Here is a 22,533-nt window from a genome sequence, read left to right as displayed (position 1 = left end):
AAATAAAAATAAGTGGTGGAGCATAATGTTTCAAACGACCCCGACCAAGGGTCAATTGAAACACATTATAGGGATAGTTGTAACAAAAGCAATATAGATTAAATAAAAAACACATTTCTTTTTATTTTCTTTTATTATTCAAAAAAGACTCAAAATCATATAGAAACTGTAAAAAATGCCTCATAACAACAACAAAAAAATAACAGAAGCTAATATTCTGCTTATGAGGAGGAACCTTGAACAGAAACGTAGGAACATAAAATAAAACTTAGAAAAAAGTTTAAAAACAAAAAACAACAACTGGTGGTTCTTATAATATAGATGTGTAACACTTAACTTTCAATTTTTGGTCAGTCCCTTTGGCAACTATGGCAAACATAATGTGTGCTCTTGTGGTGTGCATGCTTCATGCGACCACATTTTGCAGTTAGTACATCGGATTCACTGTTCACCTGGCTTACTTTTATTAAATGGTTCAACACACACCAAACAAAAACATTCACTTTCGTCGTCGGTAGAATTTTAGATGACTTCTTTCTTGTTCTCACGGGTGCTTTTTTTTGGGATTTTCTTTGGACCCTTCTTTTCGGTTTCCAGATTCCGTTTGACCTTTTGTGTTTTCTTATTAGCTTCTCTCTCTATTTTCTCCTTTTCCGGTGTATCGGTGTACACGGTTGACTTTCTCTTTTTCTTTTCTCTTGCGTTTATTTTTCTTGGTGAAGCTTTTCCGAAAGGCCCAACAACTTCTGGTGAAAACGTGTTATTTTCGGAAATTTCCCAAATTTTTAGGCCCCGAGAAGTTGATGGCGTTGGGTTTTGAAACTCATCTTCTAAGGTTGGTACAGTCAGATTTTTTCCTGGATTTTAACTAGGATGATCATTTGGAGGTTCGGTTGAAGGCAACCTATTGGTAACAGACGTAGATGAGGTAGGATTATTGAAGAAAAATACTTCTATTCTCAGTAAAGTGTTTGATGAGTTCCGCCTGTTTAAAAATAATCTTTTAAATTAAAAATTATATTCTTTGTTGTGGAATTTTCCACAACATCCTGCCACCCCGTTGAAAGATTTATCTTTCAAACACAGATAAAACTTTAACAGTTTAAATATTCATATTATCATTATTAGGTAATGGGACTACCTTTGTAATAGACCTCGTAAAAATACCATTTTTTGTCTTTAGTTTGACGATTCTAATTTTGCCGCTTTGACTAGGAACTACCTTTAAATTTTCTTTAGGTATGAGCCACTTTGGTCTATTTTGCAGAAGATTTAAATATTCTTTAACCCATCTTCGCCAAAATAATTGCTGTACTCTTGTACAACGTTGAAATCTTGAAAGTCTATTTTCATTTAAATCTATTATATCTAACTCTGGAAAGGCTGTCAAACTTTGACCAATTAAAAAATGTCCAGGTGTGAGACAAGAAAGATCAGAAGAGTCGCTAGATATAGGAATCAACGGCCTGGAATTTAAGATGGCTTCAATCTGAGCTAAAATTGTCGATAGTTCTTCAAAGGTAAAGTGAGCTGTTCCTGCAATTCGCTGCAAATGGTATTTGATACTTTTGATGGCTGCTTCCCACAGTCCACCAAAGTGTGGGCTTCTCGGAGGAATACATTTCCAGGTCACGCTCTTTGTTGACAAAAAGTTTTCTAAATCGTCTTTCGTAGATTTGTCACGGAAAAAGTTGTAAAGCTCTTTGAGCTGATTGTTTGATCCAATAAAATTTGTAGCGTTATCACTATAGATAATTACCGGGTTGCCCCTACGGGATATAAATCGTTTTAAAGTGAGAATAAAGGACTCTGTGGATAACGTGGACACTAACTCTATATGCACAGCCTTGGTAGCCATGCATACAAAGACGCAAATGTAGGCCTTTGATAAGGATGAGCGTTTTGCCAATGAGTTTTTAACAAAGTAAGGGCCGCCAAAGTCAACTCCGACCTTTGAAAATGGACGTGAGGGTGTCGTGCGATCCTTAGGAAGATTCGACATAATTTGCTGGCCTATTTGCCCGCTAAAACGAAAACATATATTACAATTTCGTATAATGCGCTTAATTTCTGTCAAGCCGCCAAGAGGCCAATATCTTAATCGAAAGTTGGACAAAACACATTGTGCCCCAGCGTGTCCCAAACGTATATGTTCCAATTTAAGCATTAAGGAAACAACAGGATGTCTCGATGGGAGCAAAATAGGATGCTTTTGCTCGAAGGGCAAGTCAGCGTAAGCTAAACGGCCACCCACTCTAAGGAGGCCTCTTTCGCCAATAAATGGGTGAAGTTTAAGAACAGGTTTGTTTGAAATAAGCTTGTTATTTTGTAGAACTCTTGAGAAAATCCTTTGTTGATAAAAAAGTTGAATAATTTTAACGATGCGGAGTTCTGACTCTCTGAGTTCATTTACATCAAGAGGTTGAGCCATTGATATTGAATTTAGTAGTTCATCCTTAGGTAAAACCTTAAGGGTGTCAACATTTCTATTTGACATACGACTTTTAAGCCGAGATAAATAACGTATCATAAATGCTAAGGTTCTCTGTAGTTTCGAAAATGATGAAAACCTTGAAAACATGGAATCCCAAAATGTATCTTCCTTTGAAGAATGAAATACAGTTTTTGAGATCCTTTGTTCAGGGACGTTTTCCATTGAAGGCTCCTGCAGTTTAAAGTTTTGAAAGTCATAATCTGTTGATCTTAGAAACTGAGGTCCGTTAAACCATAAATCGGACTTCATTAACTCGCTAGGGGTCGTACCCCGGGATACAAGATCAGCTGGGTTATCTATAGACTTTATGTAACACCAGTTAAACGAAGAAGTTAATTGCTGAATCTCCGAGACCCGGTTTGAAACAAAAATTGTCCACTTGGAGGGATGAGCCTTGATCCAGCAAAGTGTTATTTGGGAATCCGAATATAAGTAAACGCTGTCAAAGACAAGTTTATCATATAAAATTGCCAGTGTTTTTGAAACTAATTTAGACAATAGTAAAGCTCCACAGAGTTCTAATCGAGGGATTGAAAGTGTCTTCAGAGGAGCAACTCGACTCTTTGACGCCACCAATTTACTTGTAACTTGACCATCTACATAGACAGTCCGAATGTAGACACATGCGCCGTATGCCCTTAAACTGGCATCACAAAACCCGTGAAGCTGGATTTTCAAAATTTTGTCATTAGAAGATAAATGTCTCGCTATTCTTACATTTTCAAGCTGAGGAATTTGGGTTATAAAATCTATCCATTCAAGTAAAAGTTGCGGATTTAAAGTACTATCCCAGTCAATTTTGGATAGCCAAATTTTCTGCATTATAATTTTAGCAACTACCACAACTGGGGCAACAAGACCTAATGGATCAAATAGTTGAGCGATTTGAGATAAAACTTCTCGTTCTGTTGCGACTACCTTATTAGAAGGTTTGGGAAGAGTAATCGAGAACTGGTCGGTAGTTGCATTCCACGAAATCCCCAAGATCTTATGACTATTGTCAGATTTAATTTCATACAATTTTGAGTTTGACGATGAGTCAAGATTTAAAATAGACATAAGATCCTCATTGTTAGAACACCACTTGTGAAGATTAAAATTTGCAGTTTGGAGCATTTCAACAAGCTGTTTTTGAGTTTCTATTAATTCTTCTAGAGAATCACTTGTGCCAAGAATATCGTCAACGTATGTCTGTTGTAAAATAGCGTATGATGCTAGAGGATACCTATCTTTATTTCTAAGAGCTATTTCTTTTAGAACACGAGTCGAAAGATACGGCGCACTGTTCGTACCATAAGTTACCGTTAGAAGCTCAATACATTTTAGAGGCTCATCTGGATTATCACGCCACAAAATGTTCTGCAAAAAGGTCATTTGAGGAGAAACTCGAATACATCGAAACATTTTCGTAATATCAGCCGTAATAACAAATCTGGATGATCTAAACCGAATAAGAATGTCAAAAAGTTCAGGCTGCACTGTAAAGCCTTTTAACATTATATCATTTAATGATATGCCCGTGGAAGTCCGCATAGAGGCATCAAACACCACTCTTAATTTTGTGGTCGGACTTTGATCTCGTATCACACAATGGTGAGGTAAAAAATACTTGTGATTTCCGTCTTTATTATACAGTTCCAAAGGGATATATTGGGCATGACCTAACGTCACATATTCATTAATAAACATTTTATACTTGTCAAAGAGAGATATGTCCTTGCTAAAACGTTTTACAAGGTTAAAAAATCTTTTTCTTGCCATTTGAAACGAATCACCAAGCTTCAAATATTCATTTGGGGTTCGAAGTGGAAGATTTACTTCATATGACCCATCATCAAGAATACAAGTTGAGTCACAAAATATTTTCTCTGCTAGCTCATCCTCAGCAGAGAGGTACTTTTCTTTAGTCGAAAACTCTTCTTGAGCCCAAAATTTCTCCATCAAGGTTTCCAAAGATGACTGTTGTGTAAAAAACAACTTTGGGGTTGTGCATCCTTGTAAGTAGCTTTATTCGAAATTAGACCTGTAGAAATTGGTCCACCTATTACATCGCCCAAGTATGTACCAATCAGAGTAAGGGAACTGCCCTCAAGGCGAAGTATCTTTCCGGTAAGTAGCTGATAGTATATATCAGCTCCAAGAAGTAAGTCAATATTCGAAGGAACAAAAAATTCTGGATCTGCGAGAGTTACTGTGGGAGGTATAGGTATCAGGTCGCGTTTTAAATAGAATGATGGCAAGGGTTTTGTTATATTACGTAGAACAGTGCAGGTTATGTCAAACTGACAGGTATCGTCAATATTTGAGTAAAACGTTAAGTTCACAACTTTGCTAGAGTGCATCATTGTTTCTCCAATACAACTGAGGTTAATATGTCTAGATTGAGAAGAAATGTTTAACTTATCAAGAATGCGCTCAGTAATTATAGAAGTTGTAGAACAAGAGTCAAGAATAGCCTTTACCAGTATAGGTTCACCATAAGAATCAAAAATTTTTACAAGCGCTGTGGCCAAAAGAGTCTCTCCACTTGAGAGCATCGAACATACAGTGTGAGATGACGTAGCATCCAATGATGAGTCATTATTGTGAACAACAGAAGTTTCATGATTATGACGCGACGAGTTTTGTGGCAAAGAAGTGTGATGTTGCTGCAAGGGAGCACAATTTTGTTGCAAAGACATCTTATTTCTTTGCTGGTTGTTTATATTACTTAAGTGTCCTTCTGAGTTATTACGTGTTACTAAAGGTTGATTGGGTTGTTGCAAGAGCCTAGGTTGATTCAAATCTGAATGAAGCAAGGTATGATGGTGTTTATTACAAATACCACATGTACGTGACGAACAAGTTTGGGTAGTATGGTTGGAGCCTAAACAGTTAAAACAAAGTTTTTTAGCCTTTACAGCATCATATTTTTCAGTACGGGAGAGAGCACAAAATTTCTGACATTTGTATATTCTGTGTCCAACAACATTGCAAAAAATACATTTAAAGTTCACTTGTGTTTTAGAAGGCACAATAGCATCATTTCGTTGAAAGTTGCTGTGGCTAAGGTGTACTCTATGAATCACTTTTGTATGTTTTAAATCTACTCCTATGTCTGGTATAAATGATCGTTCAGAAATAATGCATCGTTTTTCGAGAAATTCAAAAAATAGGGTTAGAGTAGGGCGAGAGTTTATACCTAGCTCATAGTCAAAGGCCTTTCGAGTACCGGCATCTAGTTTTTGTAAAAAAATATAAATAAGTATAAGGTCCCATTGATCAACATTAACACGTAAATTCTTTAAACCTTCTATATTCTGTTTAAGAACCGTTATAAGATCTCGAAGTAAAATCGACTTATTTTTATTAAGAGAGGGAGCATCGATGAGGTTTTTTATGTAAGCATAAATAATATTTAATTCATTATCATACCTATCCTTCAGAGTTTTTAAGGCAACATCAAAGTTATCACTAGACAACTGTAAATTACAAATTAAACTTAATGCCTCCCCTTTAAGGTAACTTTTTAGGTAAATTAGCTTTTCAATTTTAGTTAATTTACTGTCATCTTCAATGAAGTTTTTGAAAAGTTCATAAAAACCGTACCACGTAGTTATATCGCCAGAAAATGTTGGAATATTTAATTGCGGCTTAGCTATATTCGATGACAAAGGTTGAACGGATGTAGTGATATTTGTATTATCAGCAGCGACATGTTTTGCTGTAAGTAAATTAATTTAATTTTTTAATTGAGCTGACAAAGTTAAATATTGATCTTCGACTAAGCCTCTCTCATCCAATTCACTTACATCCTCTCCCTCCTCAATTCTCTCTTGAATATTGCAAAAATTATGAAAGGCCAAGTCTAAAGCCTGTAATCTAGTTTCAAAATGTTCATACTCAGTTAAATCACTATTCTGTGAAAACCAATTCTTAATTCTAGTTATGGTACCCTTTGCAATACCCCTCTGCTTTCTTAGCGCTTCCATTTCGATAAAAGATTCCAAGAATTGTATACAAATTAATACAAGGTAGTACAAGACAAATGTATGAATACAAATATATCGACAATAAAATAAATACAATAAAACAAATACAAGCAAGTAAAAGGTAAAGACAAATTATGCAAAAGTGACCTTACAAATGTCAATACGTTACACTTAACAAGTCTACCAAAATTGCAAAAGTGTCAAATATTTAAACTAAGATATACCTAGCACTTATTGAGTTAAAGCATAACAAGCTTCAGCGTAAGTGTAAAATACTATACTATAATAATATTTTGTCAAAGTAAAATAAGTAACGAGTATTAGCATGAAAGTAAAAATACTACACTACAAATTTGTATTTTTGTTAACATACTACTAAGTAAAAAAGTCGAGAAAAAAGTACCGTTTACATCACAAATACAACGTTAAAAGTATCGTCAAATAATCACAAAAAACTAAATGTTTATTTGAGCACGATAGTTTTGTGTATTAAAAACCATCAAAGTTAAATCTTTAAGTTCATAAAAACGAATAAAATTCAGTAAAAAGTTCACATTAAAATATACGAAAAAATTTAGTCTAAAACGACACTAATCAAACACAAATTGTTCGAAGTTCAAGTTATTAAATCGGAAATCTCCTACCTTAAAACTGCAATGTTATGTCAAACCAGTCGAAGTCTCACAAATTCTCTATTCCCGTCCCTGCTCGTTGGAAAAAACCATAACCAAATACAAGTAGTAGTTGTAGTCACAAAAATCCTCTGATTTCTGCTTGGGCTGCCTCAAATTTCCTCAAAATTATCCGGCTCGAAGGACCATTAAATTGGGCCAATTGTTTAATTAAGCACACAATTTATTGTATGAGTGGACTGTATTTATTTTAGTAAAGTTATATTTCAACAAACACAAATTCAAAAACGTTTAAAAAATACTAGTACGCCGCTGTTGGGCCAAAAAATAGTGGAGAATGCGAACCCTGTGTTCTCTCTCATCGTTGATCAACATCTCTCAAATTAAAATAATATCGCGTAATTTTCTCCCGCTTTGTCACCGAACAATCACAACGTCCGAATGCTTACTCCCGCTGCATTTGGTGCCGGGGACAAATTCTCTGAACTGAAGAAAAATACTTCTATTCTCAGTAAAGTGTTTGATGAGTTCCGCCTGTTTAAAAATAATCTTTTAAATTAAAAATTATATTCTTTGTTGTGGAATCTTCCACAACAATTATCAAATGTATCTTCCAAAGTAGGATCTGTCAGATTCAGATTGTTGCCTGGATCTAAAGCAGGTGAAACTGAAGGTTCGATTGGAGGCAACCTATCTGTGACAAAAGATGGTGAGAAATCTGTCTCCGTAAAAATATCTCTGTTAAAAGGATATATCCCTGTACGCTTAAATCCGGCTTGGATATTGCTTTGCTAAGGGCAATGATGTTGCGACCATTCCGGGTAAATCATATATAGACATCGGTTTACCAGGGTGACTACGAATCCAACCATCACAAGCAGAGTTTATTGCTTTTTTAAGAGGACCGAAAACTGTTCTATCGAGGGGCTGACATTTATGCGAGCAGTGGGGTGGGAAAGAAAGCATTACTATTCCATGAGTTTTACAATAGTCTAGAGGTTCTATACTAATATGGGACTAGTGGTTATCCAGTGTGAGTAGAACCTCATGAGCTTGTGAAGAATTTGTGTGCTTTTGAAAGTGTTTTAAGAACAAGACGAACTCTTTTTCTTGCATCCATCCTGACCCGTTTCCAGCCCCAATCCCTGGTGGACCATCACGAATAAAATGATCCTGAAACCGCAGTCGAGGAAAAATAAACATGGGCGGAATTGAGTTGCCTAGTGCGTTTATTGCCACCGTAACTGTTACGAGTGTACCACGTTCTTGTGAGGTAATTGCACCCACTTGTTTCATGCCTCTTTTTGCTTCAATTCGATTTGGTTTCTGGACTGTTGTCACACCAGTTACGTCTACGTTGTAAATATCCTTTGCTTCAAACTTGTCTCGATCCAAAACTTTGGCAGGATTATTAAAAAATACAGAAACATTTGCACAATTGAAGCTGGTTGCTCTGGCTAAGCTGGTTGCTTGTGGTGCTCTTATTGATAAGTCACGGTGTCTTGACATAAAACCGGAAAACCCAGTCTTCTCCTGCCATGCCATTTTTAAGCCAAGTGTCCGGTTTATCTATATCATATTTAATGGTTAATTCTAACGCAAGTCTCCGAATATCTTTGGTTGACAGACCTTGATAAATGTCTGCAGCTTTTTTTATGTACTTTAGCATTTCGGTTTCTTGAAGTTTATTAAAAACTTTATTTGCAGGTTTATAGCCCATTGTAACAGGTGGTTGACCTTCAGTATTCCCCGCAGCTTCTTTCTTTCGCTTGTATCTCAACAAAGACACATGAGAGATCCCAAATCGGTCGGCAGCTAAGAGTAGAGAACTTTTTTTGAGCTCTGCATATGCAGATTCATATAAAGATATATCTCGACTTGATCTATCACTTTTCGGGACTCTTTTACGGGGCACCTGAAATGAAATAAACTAATTAATTTACTAGATTAATGTCCTAACTAATGAAAGCTGACAAACAAACTAAACACACTACAGACTCAATTACAATTTATTTCATTTTAGAAATGAACGGCGGGGTCAGTTGAAACGTTACAAACGTCCCCGTTACAACGGATCCCAAACGACTTTTTTAAATAAATGACACCATATTTACTACAAACAAAACAAAATGAATTTCAAATTTAAACCAAAGTAAAATAAAGCTAAGTTAATGGCCTAACTAATGAAAACCGACAAACTAACCAAATACACATACAGACTCATTTACACATGCATAAGAAATATAGCAAATACTTACTTTGGATACCTGAAAACACAAAATCTTGCACTAGGTACGTATACTTTGTTTAATGGCCCGCGGCGTACTGCCAGAAAATGGTTGTCGATAGTATAGTCTATATTACGCGCGCAATTTGTTTCTATCTTGTAGCGGAAGAAAGTTTTGATTACTATTTCAATTGACCCGTGGTACAATTGACCCCAGTCTCCCCTAAGTAAGTAATAAGGTCTTTTACTCATTTGACGAATCTCCAAAATAATTTTTTGTGACCTGTAAATTTTGTTTTAAAGCTGTTTAAAAAAAAATTTACTGCTTATCTTAAGTTTTATCAAACTGTGTTGTATCTGCCAGTCATAATTTTATTAACTTTAAAAAATATGCCTATATCTTTATGTGTATATGTACTTAATATTTAGAAAATGTTGACAATATTTTATCTTGTAATGGGTGGAAAGTTTTGTTTTAAATCCAATCTATTTTTTTCTTGTTTGAAATTATCAAGCCATAATTGCCAATCCTTGAAGCATTTCCAGAATTTTTAATAAGCCTATCATGTTAAGCTGTTATTTTAGCTACCTATTTTTCATATTCTGACTGTGTTCATTCCAAGATTTATCAATTTCCTCCTTCAACTGTCGAAATTTTGTGCTCTTATAAAATTTATTCATTAAAGCCAGTGTAGGTATCTCTCTTTGCTTAATGTTAAAAATTTTTACATGATTGGAAATTTTTAGGTTTTTAACTTTTTCTGGAAAGGATTTGGTAATGCACCTATCAATCATACTCACGAAAATAGTAGCTTTTTGTTCACAATCATCTGATGCACCTAGAAGGGCCCAATTAAGTTTACTAACTAGATGATAAAAATTGTTCAACCCAGCTGATGCAATGGGTAATACCTGGCTGGAAAGACTAATAATTATTCCCAAATAGTCGAAAACTCCTCAGTCAAGTACATCAGATTTATAGGTTTCACTATTTAGATAGGTTATATTATCTAGGCAATTATTTGTACATGCGTTAGTATAAGTTGTAAGAATAATGCATCTGGTCAAGAAAATCCCTAACCTTTTTATCATTTGTATAAAATTGTACATTAAAATCCCCATTTATAATTATTGTTTTATAATTATTATAGGAAATATTCAATATGATTCATATTATGTCGCTAGTTTCCATAGTTTACAGGCTTGGAACAATAGTATATATATGGTTTTTACACACATTACACAAAACAATTAATACTTGCCTGATATTTTCAAAATCACACTCAAACTTTTCAAATTTGGTGTCGGTGTTGTGCAGAATTAACTTTTCCGGTTCCTGGGAAGCAACAGCCAGGAAAATATCCTGATCCAAGGCCATGGGGCACACCCCATATCCACAGTAGTCTATGTGTTCTCCTATAAGATTTACTCTGGAAAATTGTTGTAAAAATCACATCATTACCTTAAATAAGCCATAAATATTTGAATTCAATAATATTTGGAAAATAGCCATAGAGTATATAAGAAAACAGTAATATCTAACAATTTAGTTGCATTTTAAGTATTGAAATAAAATTTAATAGCAATTGTATTGTTATACCAATACAAATATTGTATTGTATTGATATGTGTTATCACCATCAGTTTTACTATAATAATGATGTCAGAGACTTCCTGTTCATTTAATAATAATAAATCCATTCTGCTTCTGCAAGGTGTTTCTGGACAATCTTTTTATTTTAGTCCTGTAACAGTCGATGAAATCTCTAACATCCTCTCGGAAATTAAAAAGAAAAATAGTTCAGGGTGGATTAGCATTTCTATTAAGGTTTTTGTGAGTTCGCCTAGATGTACAGTTACTGCATTGGCTGACTGCATTAATGGCTCTATATTACTTGGTGACTTTCCTGATTTACTGAAGAAGGCTGTTGTTGTTCTCATTTTTAAGCAGGGTGAAAATATTGCGGCCAATTACAGGCCAATATCATTACTACCATCATTATCTAAAATTACGGAAAAGCTACTAAGAAATAGAATGGTTAAATTCCTAGAAGCAAAGAGAGTTTTAAATGAATCTCAGTTTAGTTTTCAGTCCGTCAAAAACACAAATGATGCCATTTTCCACATGCTGGAAAAACTTTACCTGGGACTTAATAATGGTAAGGGTGCAGCAGTGGTTTTTTGTGATTTGGCAAAGGCCTTTGACTGTGTCTCAAATGAAATTCTACTACAAAAAATTGAATTTTATGGATTTAGAGGTTTTATACTAAATTGGATAAAGTCCTTTTTATCTAATAGGTGTCAGAGGGTGCGTTTCGGTGGGAGTGAGTCGGAGGAGTTGAGTGTTACTGTGGGTGTGCCTCAGGGTTCCGTGCTTGGTCCACTCTTATTCCTAATATATATAAATGATCTACCATTGGTACTACAACATGGATGGTGCACATCATTTACTGATGACACTACTTTTCTTTGGAGTGGCACAGATTCACATGCCCTCAGCATTGTGATAAACCAGGATTTGACAAATGTTAAAACATGGTGTGATGTTAACCGTTTGTCTTTTAACGTCTCAAAGACAAATATCTTAAACTTCATGTGTAGTTTAGATGATTGTAATAAATTTTTAGGGTTGTTTATTGATGATAAAATAAAGTTTAATAAACACATTGAGAAGTTTTGCACTAAATTGGCATCTGGCTTATTTGCAATTAGAACAATTAAGTGTGAGCTAAATAAGAGTATTGCTAGAAAAGCTTACTTTGCCTTGATTGATTCCTGGCTTATGGGGTTTGCTTCTGGAGCAACTCATCTCTTTCTCAATTTACTTCTGTGTTCATTTTACAGAAGCGTGCAGTTCGATATCTGTGTGGGCTTAGAAAGAAAGAAAGAAAGAAAGAAAATGTGCTATATTACGTAAGACAAAACACAATCTTGTGTACAAGCATCCTAAAAACTAAAAAATTCCAAATTCAAAGATTACAAATAGGGGAAGTCTTTATCTTCCAAGAAAAATGCATGTAGGTCACTTAGGTAAATGTATTATGCATTTCGGCTGTGTAAACAGCCATCATCAGATACTAAAATAAAATACAGGTAATTCAAGACAATTCTAAAAAAGACCTTATTAGCTATAACAATATAAATTTAGAACTTACCAGAACCTTACAAAAAACATATACGTTCACCAAATAAAACAAAAATTACCCGTTATCCGGAAAAAAAACAACAATAAATAAAATAATTAAAATTAAAAACAGTACAATAAGGACTTAAACAAAACCCAAAAAAGTTTGCTTAAACCCCAAAAAGGCAAGCCATAACGAAGATGAGACTCAATAAGAGAAAAGTACACTGAACGTGCAACTACCCCTCCCAGCTCATGCCCCGCCATTCTTACTGCAAAGCATCCAGAGGATAATTTTGATGTAAGATTTAGGATATGATCTTCGAAGCAAAGGCGACCATCAATGGTAATACCAAGGAACTTACAGCTTTCTTTGTATTGCCACGGGGAGTTCTCACTAAACATAAGGCCCTGAACGTCACACTTAAATCCCATAATAAAGGTTTTGCCCACATTAAATACAAGCCTGTTTGCAGCACACCACTCCGATAAAATCTTAAGATCCTTAAAAACCTAGGCTCTAACATTATCAGAATTTCTATGATTCCATAAAATGGTGGTATCATCAGCAAACTGAACCACTTTGCCCTGCAGTTTCAATGAACCCAAATCATTTACATAGAGCAAAAATAATAGTGGTCCTAACACTGAACCCTGAGGTACTCCAGTTTTAAGGGATCTGGAATGGAATAAACATGCAGATACTGTAACTCTTTGGGTACGATTAGACAGATAGGATTCCAGCCATTGCAATGCCACACCTCTAAAGCCATAATTATTGAGCTTAGACAGCAGCATTCCATGATCTACACAATCAAATGCCTTAGATAAATCGCAAAACACTGCCGCCGCGGACTCTCCAGAATTTTAAGGACACATAGACACTCTCCAAAAAACCGAAAACTGCGTCATGAGTCCCTTTTCCCGTTTGAAATCCAAACTGATTCGCAGATAAAATGCAATTATGTTGCAAAAAAGACAAAATTCAGATTTTTGCAAGTTTTTCAACTATCTTGGAGAGGGTAGATAATATAGAAATTGGACGAAAATTACAAGGATCACTCAAATCTCCACCCTTATATAAAGAGAGATAACCACTGCCTCTTTCAAACATGCTAGAAAGATGTCATTATGAAAGGAATTGTTTATGGCAGAAGCTAAGGCACTCAATGCTGAGTCAGAGAAAAGGAGTAGTAATTTTGATGATATTCCATCAGCTCTAGCTGATTTATGGTTTTTTAAGCATTTAATTGCATCTTTAACGTCAGTAAGGCTAAGAGGATAAAAGAAAAAAGAATTTTGAACTGACACTTGTTGAATATAGTGCAAAGGATCAATATTAGTATTCACATTCTTGAGCAATAAGTGAGGAATATTACAGTAATAATCATTTAAACTATTTGGTCTTACTTCTGGTTCTGAAACTTTCTTGTGAGAATGCCTAAAGTCATTTATAATTTACCAACATTCTCTCTGCCTATTTGAGGACACATTCAAGTGGTCACTACAATATTTAACCTTTGCTGCTTTTATCGTCTTTCTGTATAGACTGCAATATTTCTGATGATAAAGAATACTTAGCCAAAAAAACTGAGGTTTTTAGCTGAAGTTCTGAGGCCTGCTATGACCCATGGTTTTCTATTTTTCATTTTAAGCCTCTTTCTAGGAAAACACTGATTGATCTTGTCACATAGCACATGAAATAACAAAGTAAACGGGTCAGGAGCCATTTCAACTGCATTCCAATTAACCAAAGCTGTAGTAGAAGAAAATGCATTGAAATTTGCTCTGCTGAAAATTCTTCCTTTAAATTAAAAAAAGGAAAAAAATGAGATGAAGGAAATACAGTGTTGCATGGAATCCTAGCGAGAATGGCTTCATGGTCAGAAATACCAGATGAGAGTACTCTACATGACACATCATTTAAATTTGTACACAAATAATCAATAGTAGTTGAAGATGAGGATGTTATACATGTGGGTGAAAGAACATGCATCTTTAAGTCATAAGATTCCAATATACTTAAAAGGGATGTATGATATGATAGGAAGCTACACATCAGTGAAGTTAATATTAAAGTCACCAGCCAATATAACTATGGAGTGTAGAGACAATTGGGTTAAGGGAGAATCAAGTTTGTCCAGGAACATACCCATATCTCCTGTGGGTGGTCTATAAACACAAAGAACATTTAAATTAAATCGCTTACAAAAACAGGGAGAATTCAAAAACCTTCTCCAACAGAAAGCTATCATACCTACTTATTAATTTTACAGAAAAAAGCTTCAATTGTTTGTTTAACTAAAATAGCTGTTCCTCCATGTATGGAGTGTTGCTGACAAAAAATTGATATAGGAATATAATCAGATATTAAGAAACATTCGTTAGGCTTTAACCAGTGCTCAGGTAGTAATACAATATCAGGAAAATCACAAGAATCAAGTAAAAGATGAAGCTCGTCCATTTTATTTCTTAGAGACTGTATATTTAAAATAAAACTACTGAAACTTTTTGCATGCTTATTTTCAATGTTATTTATAGAATGTGAGTGAGCTTCATCTTCTGTGTATTTATCTATAAAAAAGAATCCCTATCACAGTCAGTATCTAGGAGTCCAGGTTGATTGCTTGGTTTTATTGGAAAATATGGGTATACTATTTTAAGATAGTATACCCATATGTCTAATTTAAGAGACTCATGTAGGCCTTATTTTATAAAGGAAAATATATGGACTCTCCCTTCAATTTTTATTCTTGAGACTGCTTGCTTAATCCTTAGTCTCCCATGACCTTCAAATTGTTTATAACATTTACCAGCTGATGGTACTTTAAAGTCCCATGTTTATAAAAGCCCATAAAACCTCTTTACACGTAAAAAATGCTTTTAAATTCTAACGATCCTTTTAAGTACCTATCGGTAAATACAAAATTTATGTTGCCACTACTTGCTTTGACATTTCATGCTTTCAGTTAGCAGCTGACCGTGACAGTGCCTGGTGTGATAAATTTGGTATGTATTTTTCTAGTTTTTTATTAGAAATTTTAATTTTTAAAGTTATTTATGGTAAAATTCCTGTTTTGTTTATGTTAAAAGAGTATACTAGAATAATATTTATACAATTTTTATTAAATAACACCACTTATGACCCCTAGTTCAGAGTGATACTTATAAGTATTGTTGGGATAAATAACATTGCATTTTTAGATTTGAAGATAGTATACAAAAATGGCAAAGAAAAACTTTTATACAAAGAAGTTGTCTGACTCAGAATTGCTGGAGATTATAGAGGATGAAGATTTTTATTTAGATGAATATTTTCCATCTTTTAATGATCCTGACACTGATATGGAGGATTTTGATGCGGTTGAAGAAGGTATGTGTAATGTGTATACTTAAAGTTTATTGGTGTCTAGATACTTATATCTATATATTATTTATATTTACATAATATATATATATATTTATACTAATGTATTTTTAGGTCCATTAGCAGATGTATTTTCCAGTGACAATTCTGATAATCAAGCCGAAGAAATTTATTATTAGAAGATACAAATAAGGTGATGAATAGTGAACAGAAAGAAGTCTCAGAACAGATAGAGAGTGAAATCGATCTAGAAAATATAAATGACAATGAAACTGAAGGTGATCAAGAGGAAAACTACAAAAATGTCGAATCAACAATACAAAGAAAATGGGAAAGAAGATTAGCAATAGCCCCTGATTTGTCAGTATAATCAACCAGCAGGAATTAATGAAAACGAGTTTATTGGCTCTTGGCGTTTTTCTAAAATTATTAGGTCCAGCTGTAGAAAAAATTGTTTTTCAGTCAAACCTTTATGCTGTGCAAAAAGGGAAGTTATTAAATTTAACAGAAAATGAATTTTTGTGCTTTCTTGGAATAAATTTCTTGATGGGCTACCATCAACTGCCCAGCCTATCATGTTACTGGAATACTAGTAGAGATCTCCATGTTGCTTTGGTAAGTGAGGCAATGTCAAGAAACCACTTTCAAGAAATATTATCTTTCTTGCATGTTAATGACAACAGCCTTTTATCTAAGGAAAACAAAGATAAAGTGTATAAAGTCAGACCATTATTCAAAATTTTGAATAATCAATTTAAATTTATTTATTATGGAAGTCGGGAGTTATCATTGGATGAATCTATTGTCAAATTTAAGGGGAGGAGCGTGCTAAAGCAGTATAACCCCATGAAACCAGTCAAATGTGGATATAAGCTTTGGTGCCTGTCAGATCAATATGGATTTATTAAAAAATTTGACATATAGCAGGGAAAAAATGAGATAATAGAGACAAAATATAAAGACCACACTTTGGGTAAGAGGGTAGTTTTACATATGACCGAGGACGAAAGAGGTAAAAAAAAGTTGGTTTACTTTGATAACTATTACACCACGATAAAGTTGTTGGAAATCTTATGTGGTCAAGATATATTTGCGTGTGGTACAATTAGAAATAATAGGAAAGGATTACCTAAAAATATGAAGTCTGATAAGATGTTGGAACAAGGGGCAGCAGATATGATGGTATCTAACACCGATATCACATATTTTAAATGGAAGGATAATTGTCCATGCAGCCTCAAATTTTTATGGCACAGAAGAAACCATCATACAGAGAAAAGATAAAACTGGAAAAAAATGTGACATAACTGCACCATGTGCAATAAAGGATTATAAAAAATATATAAGAGGGGTTGATCATGCAGATCGATTGCGGTACTGTTATTCAATTGACAGACGATCAAAAAAATGGTGGCACCGTTTATTTTGGGCTATGTTTGAAATTACATTTGTTAACAGCTACAATGTATCCAAGCACTTTTTAGATTTAGGTTCTAGCAAAGATTTGCTCACATTTAGGAGAGATTTAACTATGGGGCTAATAAACATGTCTCCTTTACAAAAAATCAGGAAAAGATTGTCTCATAAATCATTAAATCCTACAAAAAGAAGAAAGTACAACTACAGTGTACCAGACAGTGTAAGGCTTGAAAACCTTGGTCGTCATTGGGTGCAGTTTCAAACACGCCGTGGAAGATGTGAACAATGCAGTTCAAGAGGTATTCAATCAAAACCCTATTCGATTTGTTCAGCATGTAAAGTTTTTTTGTGTTGCAACAAAAAAAAAAACAATGTTTTACTGAATATCATGAAATTACTTGGTAATAAAATTTATTTTATTTTGTACACTGGAGTTTTTTTATTGTGGTAAATATCCCAACGGTACTTCTATGTCCCACTAAAAAAAAATTAATAAGAAAATACAATTTTGCAAAAACTCATTTTGATGAGTGATAGCACTATATTTTTAAATTAGAATTACAAAAAACATTTAGTAAATCTAATAGATTTCTGGTCTTGGGATTTGAAGGTACCAGAATTTAGTGGTACTTACCAAGTGCCGTAAGTAGACTAAGGGTTAATGTATAAGAAATATTACTCTGTATTTAACTCTGTTAACTTAAATAATATCATATATATAGCTTGGAGGAATACTTCACAGATCATTTTTGACAGAGATGTTGAAAAAGTAACTATTCGTTACAGGAGTACTCGTTACTCATTTATACCCGAAGTAACGAATACCGAATTCAAAAACATATGATTACTTTGATAACTACCTAACACCTATACTCTATAGTATTTATACAGCATCAAGCGCAGACCACCGTACTTATGTATGCACGTTTTAAAGTTTTTTCATCAGAACATAATTTCAATTTGCCCAAAGAACACTTGGAAACAGAAGTAGCTCGGATGAGAGGTGCAGAACGCCGGGATTTACCACGTGAAACTGAGCATCTACTAGAAAAAGCAGACTCCGAAACGGAACAGAAAAATTTAATTTATGCAGATTTTGATAAACTTGCAACTGCGCGAAAAGAAATTGATGCAAAAACAGCAGCTATTTTAGAATGTCGCTCTTATATTATAGCTGAGGATCTTTTGAACAGAAAAGAAAATCCATTAGACTGGTGGAAAGCTAGAACAGTAATATATCCTCATCTTTGTAAATTAGCAAAAAAAATACTTATGCATAGTAGCAACATCAGTCCCATCTGAAAGGACATTTTCCACCGCAGGACAGATATTGTCAGAAAGGAGAAACAGGCTAAAAGGTGAAAATGTGGAAATGATCATTTTTTTACATAATAACCAACATTTATAAGTTTTATTTTTCGAAATGTTACGTTTTGTTGTTTTTTTTATAATAATAATTATTTTTAAAACAATATATTTTAATTAATAGGTGAATACCAAATCAGCATTTTTATTTTTAATTAAATTTTAATTTTTTTTATATTTATTATTAATTTTTGTGCATGATTATTGTCAATCGATACCGATAGTGGTATTTTACATGCAAATACCAATAAAAGTAACACAATCAGTACAGTAATCATAGTAATCAAAATAATGAATAATAATAATTAATAGTCGAGCAAAGATTAGCAATGAGTAATCAAAAGTAACGAAAATCAACATCTCTAATTTTTGAAGTTAGTTTTGTTATGATATACTTACACTATGTGATGTCTATTGTTTGAGTTTGTAGTAAGTAAGTACTGTTTAAGCAATAACAATGGACATATTTTAGATTTTGATTTCTTGCTGGTATATTTGTGTTGTGCTATTTATAATTTTTTTATTTTGATGTTACACTAATATTTTTTAGATTAATGACTGATTGTCTCAGCTGTTGATTGTTTTCAAAAAGAAATATATACATGTATTTTTTTACCACAGCTTTATTAACAACACTTTGGTGTTTTAGACGAATAAGACTTTATTTGATTTGATTTAATATTACCTGTTTTATTTTAGGTAACTTTTTACCTATTTAATGTCTAAATAGTACTATGTAAATAATATTAATAGGTATATTATATACATAGCTGCACCAAACATTTTAATATATTATAGGTAGGTACCTACCATAATATGAGGGGTCTAGAATCAAATCCGGCAATCTCCACTTTGTAAAATTTTGCAGGGTAGAGAATTTTTTAATAAAATGTGACCATTTTAATAAAGATTTAACTTTTTTTGCGATTTATGTTTTATTTATACATCTTACAAAATACTTTAAATTTATCTATTTTGCTTAATTTAATTATTTTACTTTAATTATTTCCCACAACACTTAATTTTATCAGTTTCGGGAAAAAATGAAGATTGCCGGTTTTGGTTCTATACCCCTCATATACATAATATGTTAATTAAAATTCATAATCTATTAATATGATTGTATATTTACCATAATTACTTATATTTAATATTTATTAGATTTTTCACTAGAAATAATTGCATATTAGAGTTCACTGTGTACAGTAATCAAAATCAGCTGATTGTCACTATGGTGACGTTAGCTTTGACGTTTACTCTTCCGCCAAAAGTGAAAGTACCCTAAAGAAAATTATTATTCTTACCTTCCAGGCAACCTGACGAAAAACTCAGGATGTGTTTCGAATTTTTCAATAAATTCCCTTTTTACTCCATCGATTCGGGAATTTTTGGGCAATTTTTGTACTGGCACCGGCATCTTTTAATTGCAAATTTGAATTTTCACTGCGGCAAATATTGGATTTATGAAAAGGTCAACAACTCCTAAGGTGTAAATAAGTATGTTATCTTAGGTTTTTTTATCAATTAATCCAGTTCAGGTAAACAAATAACAGTAGAATTATAAAATAATCTGGGATTTATCGCAAATCAAACGCTGGTATATTTTTTTATTTGAGTTTCTTGCCACGCTCAAGCCACGACAACCAACCGACGTTGCCAGTTCTATATCTTTGGCAAATAAACTTTTTATTTAATGAAAATTATTAATAATAATTTCCTGAAATCAATTTATACTCATAAAATAAATGGCAGCAATTTTCATATTATTTGTTACCAAAAAAAATTCATATTATATTATTTAGTTTAGATGATTTTAAAAAAGGAATTTATGGGATTATACTTAACATTCGGAAATATATGTCAAAAGTGGCAACAGGGCGAACAATTTAAATTCAGATTTTTTCCCCAGTCTTGAAGGATACATTAGACTATGATAGCATAGAGAGAGAAATGCTCACAGATAGAGTAATCAAAATGGTGATTTCGTTTATAACAATGATTTTATTAAAACAACTTGCAAACTATTAAGTGTGGTGGATAAAAAAAAACTTGATAGCCCTAAATTTAAATGAAATGTAAATGAAAATGAAAAAGTTTCCATTTTAAATTCCACTTTAATACAAATAATAAATGAACATGCTTCCTTGAAAACTAAAAAAATTGTTGAAAAGTGTTACTTACTCTGGATAACAGATAATGTTAAAAAGTTAATAAAATTAAGAGATAATGCCCACAGAAAATTTTTAAGAACAAAATTAGATCAACATTTACAGTATTACAGACAGCTTCGAAACTTCACAAAACATGCAATTGCTAGGGAAAAAATTACATTTTTTAATACTTTTGCGAAGAGTATTGGAAGGGCTTTTTGGAGTACAGCAAAAAAACTTCATCTTACATCTAAAAATAATCAAATAGACATTCCGGAAACTCTTAATAACGCCACTCATATACATGATTTTTTTTTAGAAACAGATAATGAGCCTAATACAGTACCAAATCATCTCATTGACTTTTATAAAAACAACAAACTAATTACTCACATTAATTTAAAATTCAAATTAATTACCCATGAAAATTTGTTTAAAATTATTTCTAAAATAAAATCTAATGCTGTTGGCGAGGACCTTTTATCAATAAGGGATATAAAATTGTGTCTACCCTTTTATGCGGATGTTATTGTAAATGTTATTAATTCTTGCATATTAACTTCAACTTATCCAACAATCTGGAAAACTGCAAAAATTTTACCACTACCTAAAACTAACGATCCAAAAACCCTTAAAGATATAAGACCAATTAGTACACTTTCTGCTATGTCAAAAATATTTGAAAAGCATATCTACTCACAAATTGAGTCATTCATAGAACAGCAAAATATAGTCCCAACCTGCCAATCTGATTTTAGAAAGAATTTTAGCACAACATCAGCACTAACTAATATCCTCAATGATATAAGAGAAAATCAAGAACAAACAAATAGTACTTGCATGACACTTTTAGATTTTAGTAAAGCTTTCGATACGGTACATCTTGAACTGTTATTAGCAAAATTAAAGTATTATGGATTCTCTACAGATGCACTACATTTGTTACAAAATATTTTAACCTTTAGCTATAGTTACGTAAGTACAAAAAAAGACTCTACAATAATAAAGTCGGATCTCAAACTTGTCAAAAAGGGAGTACCTCAAGGATCCGTCCTTTCTCCTCTGTTATTTGCCATTTATGTAGCAGATATGTACAGGAGTGTTAAATTTTGTAAATTTAATCAATTTGCCGATGACACCCAACTTACTATACCTGTAGTGAAGAGTAATGTGATAGAAGCTAAAGAAAAACTTACTAATGACTTAGACCAATTATTCTTATATTCAAAGAACCATAATTTAAAATTAAACGCAAATAAATCTAAAATTCTTATAATAAACAAAGATAAACAACTTCGTGAACAAATTGAACAAATATTTCAGGTATCTTTAAATAATAATACTATACCAGTCGTTCAAAATGCAAAAAATTTGGGGCTTATTTTTGACACAGACATATCTTTTCAGCAACATATAAATAGTAAACTTTCCACTGCATATTTAAGACTTAAAAATATTAATTATATTAAAAAGTATCTACCTCAAAAACAAAAATATTTTTTATGTAATTCTCTGGTTCTGTCCCTGTTTGACTATTGTGATGTTGTCTATGGTGACTCGCTATCATTGGTAACTAAAAGGTCCATTCAAAAGATGCAAAACTGGTGTATGAGGTTATCATATAATATATCTTATAAAGAGCATATCTAAATGAATTTAAAATTTTAAATATGGCTAACAGACGAAAACAAAATTTTTACTGTTTCATACACAGAGTAATAAGTACTGGCAAACCCCCCTACCTTTTAGACAAATTTAAACCGCTTCCAAGAACTACTTTAGGG

At 33.0% G+C, this 22,533-nt stretch overlaps 1 protein-coding gene across 2 annotated transcripts in view; it reads right to left on the bottom strand.

Annotated features, from left to right (window-relative positions):
- LOC126739414 (N-acetylgalactosamine kinase) overlaps positions 1-20,226 on the bottom strand; it is a 28,414-nt gene extending 8,188 nt beyond the window's left edge. The window contains exons 1-2 of one of the 2 annotated variants that reach the window (XM_050445092.1): positions 19,904-20,226; positions 10,587-10,754 (exon numbers count right to left, since the gene is read on the bottom strand). In XM_050445092.1, coding sequence (XP_050301049.1) covers positions 10,587-10,754; positions 19,904-20,016 — 281 coding nt within the window. In that variant the 5' untranslated portion in view covers positions 20,017-20,226. Of the gene's footprint in view, positions 1-10,586; positions 10,755-19,731; positions 19,842-19,903 lie in introns of those variants that run through there. The other variant, XM_050445093.1, reaches the window with a different exon arrangement.
- Positions 20,227-22,533: the final 2,307 nt, after the last annotated feature.

This window comes from Anthonomus grandis, chromosome 8 (genome assembly GCF_022605725.1).
Source record: "Anthonomus grandis grandis chromosome 8, icAntGran1.3, whole genome shotgun sequence".
In the NCBI taxonomy this organism is placed as follows: domain Eukaryota; kingdom Metazoa; phylum Arthropoda; class Insecta; order Coleoptera; family Curculionidae; genus Anthonomus; species Anthonomus grandis.
The sequence above is the reverse complement of the archived record's forward strand: the minus strand, read 5'-3'. Positions and strand labels throughout refer to the sequence as shown.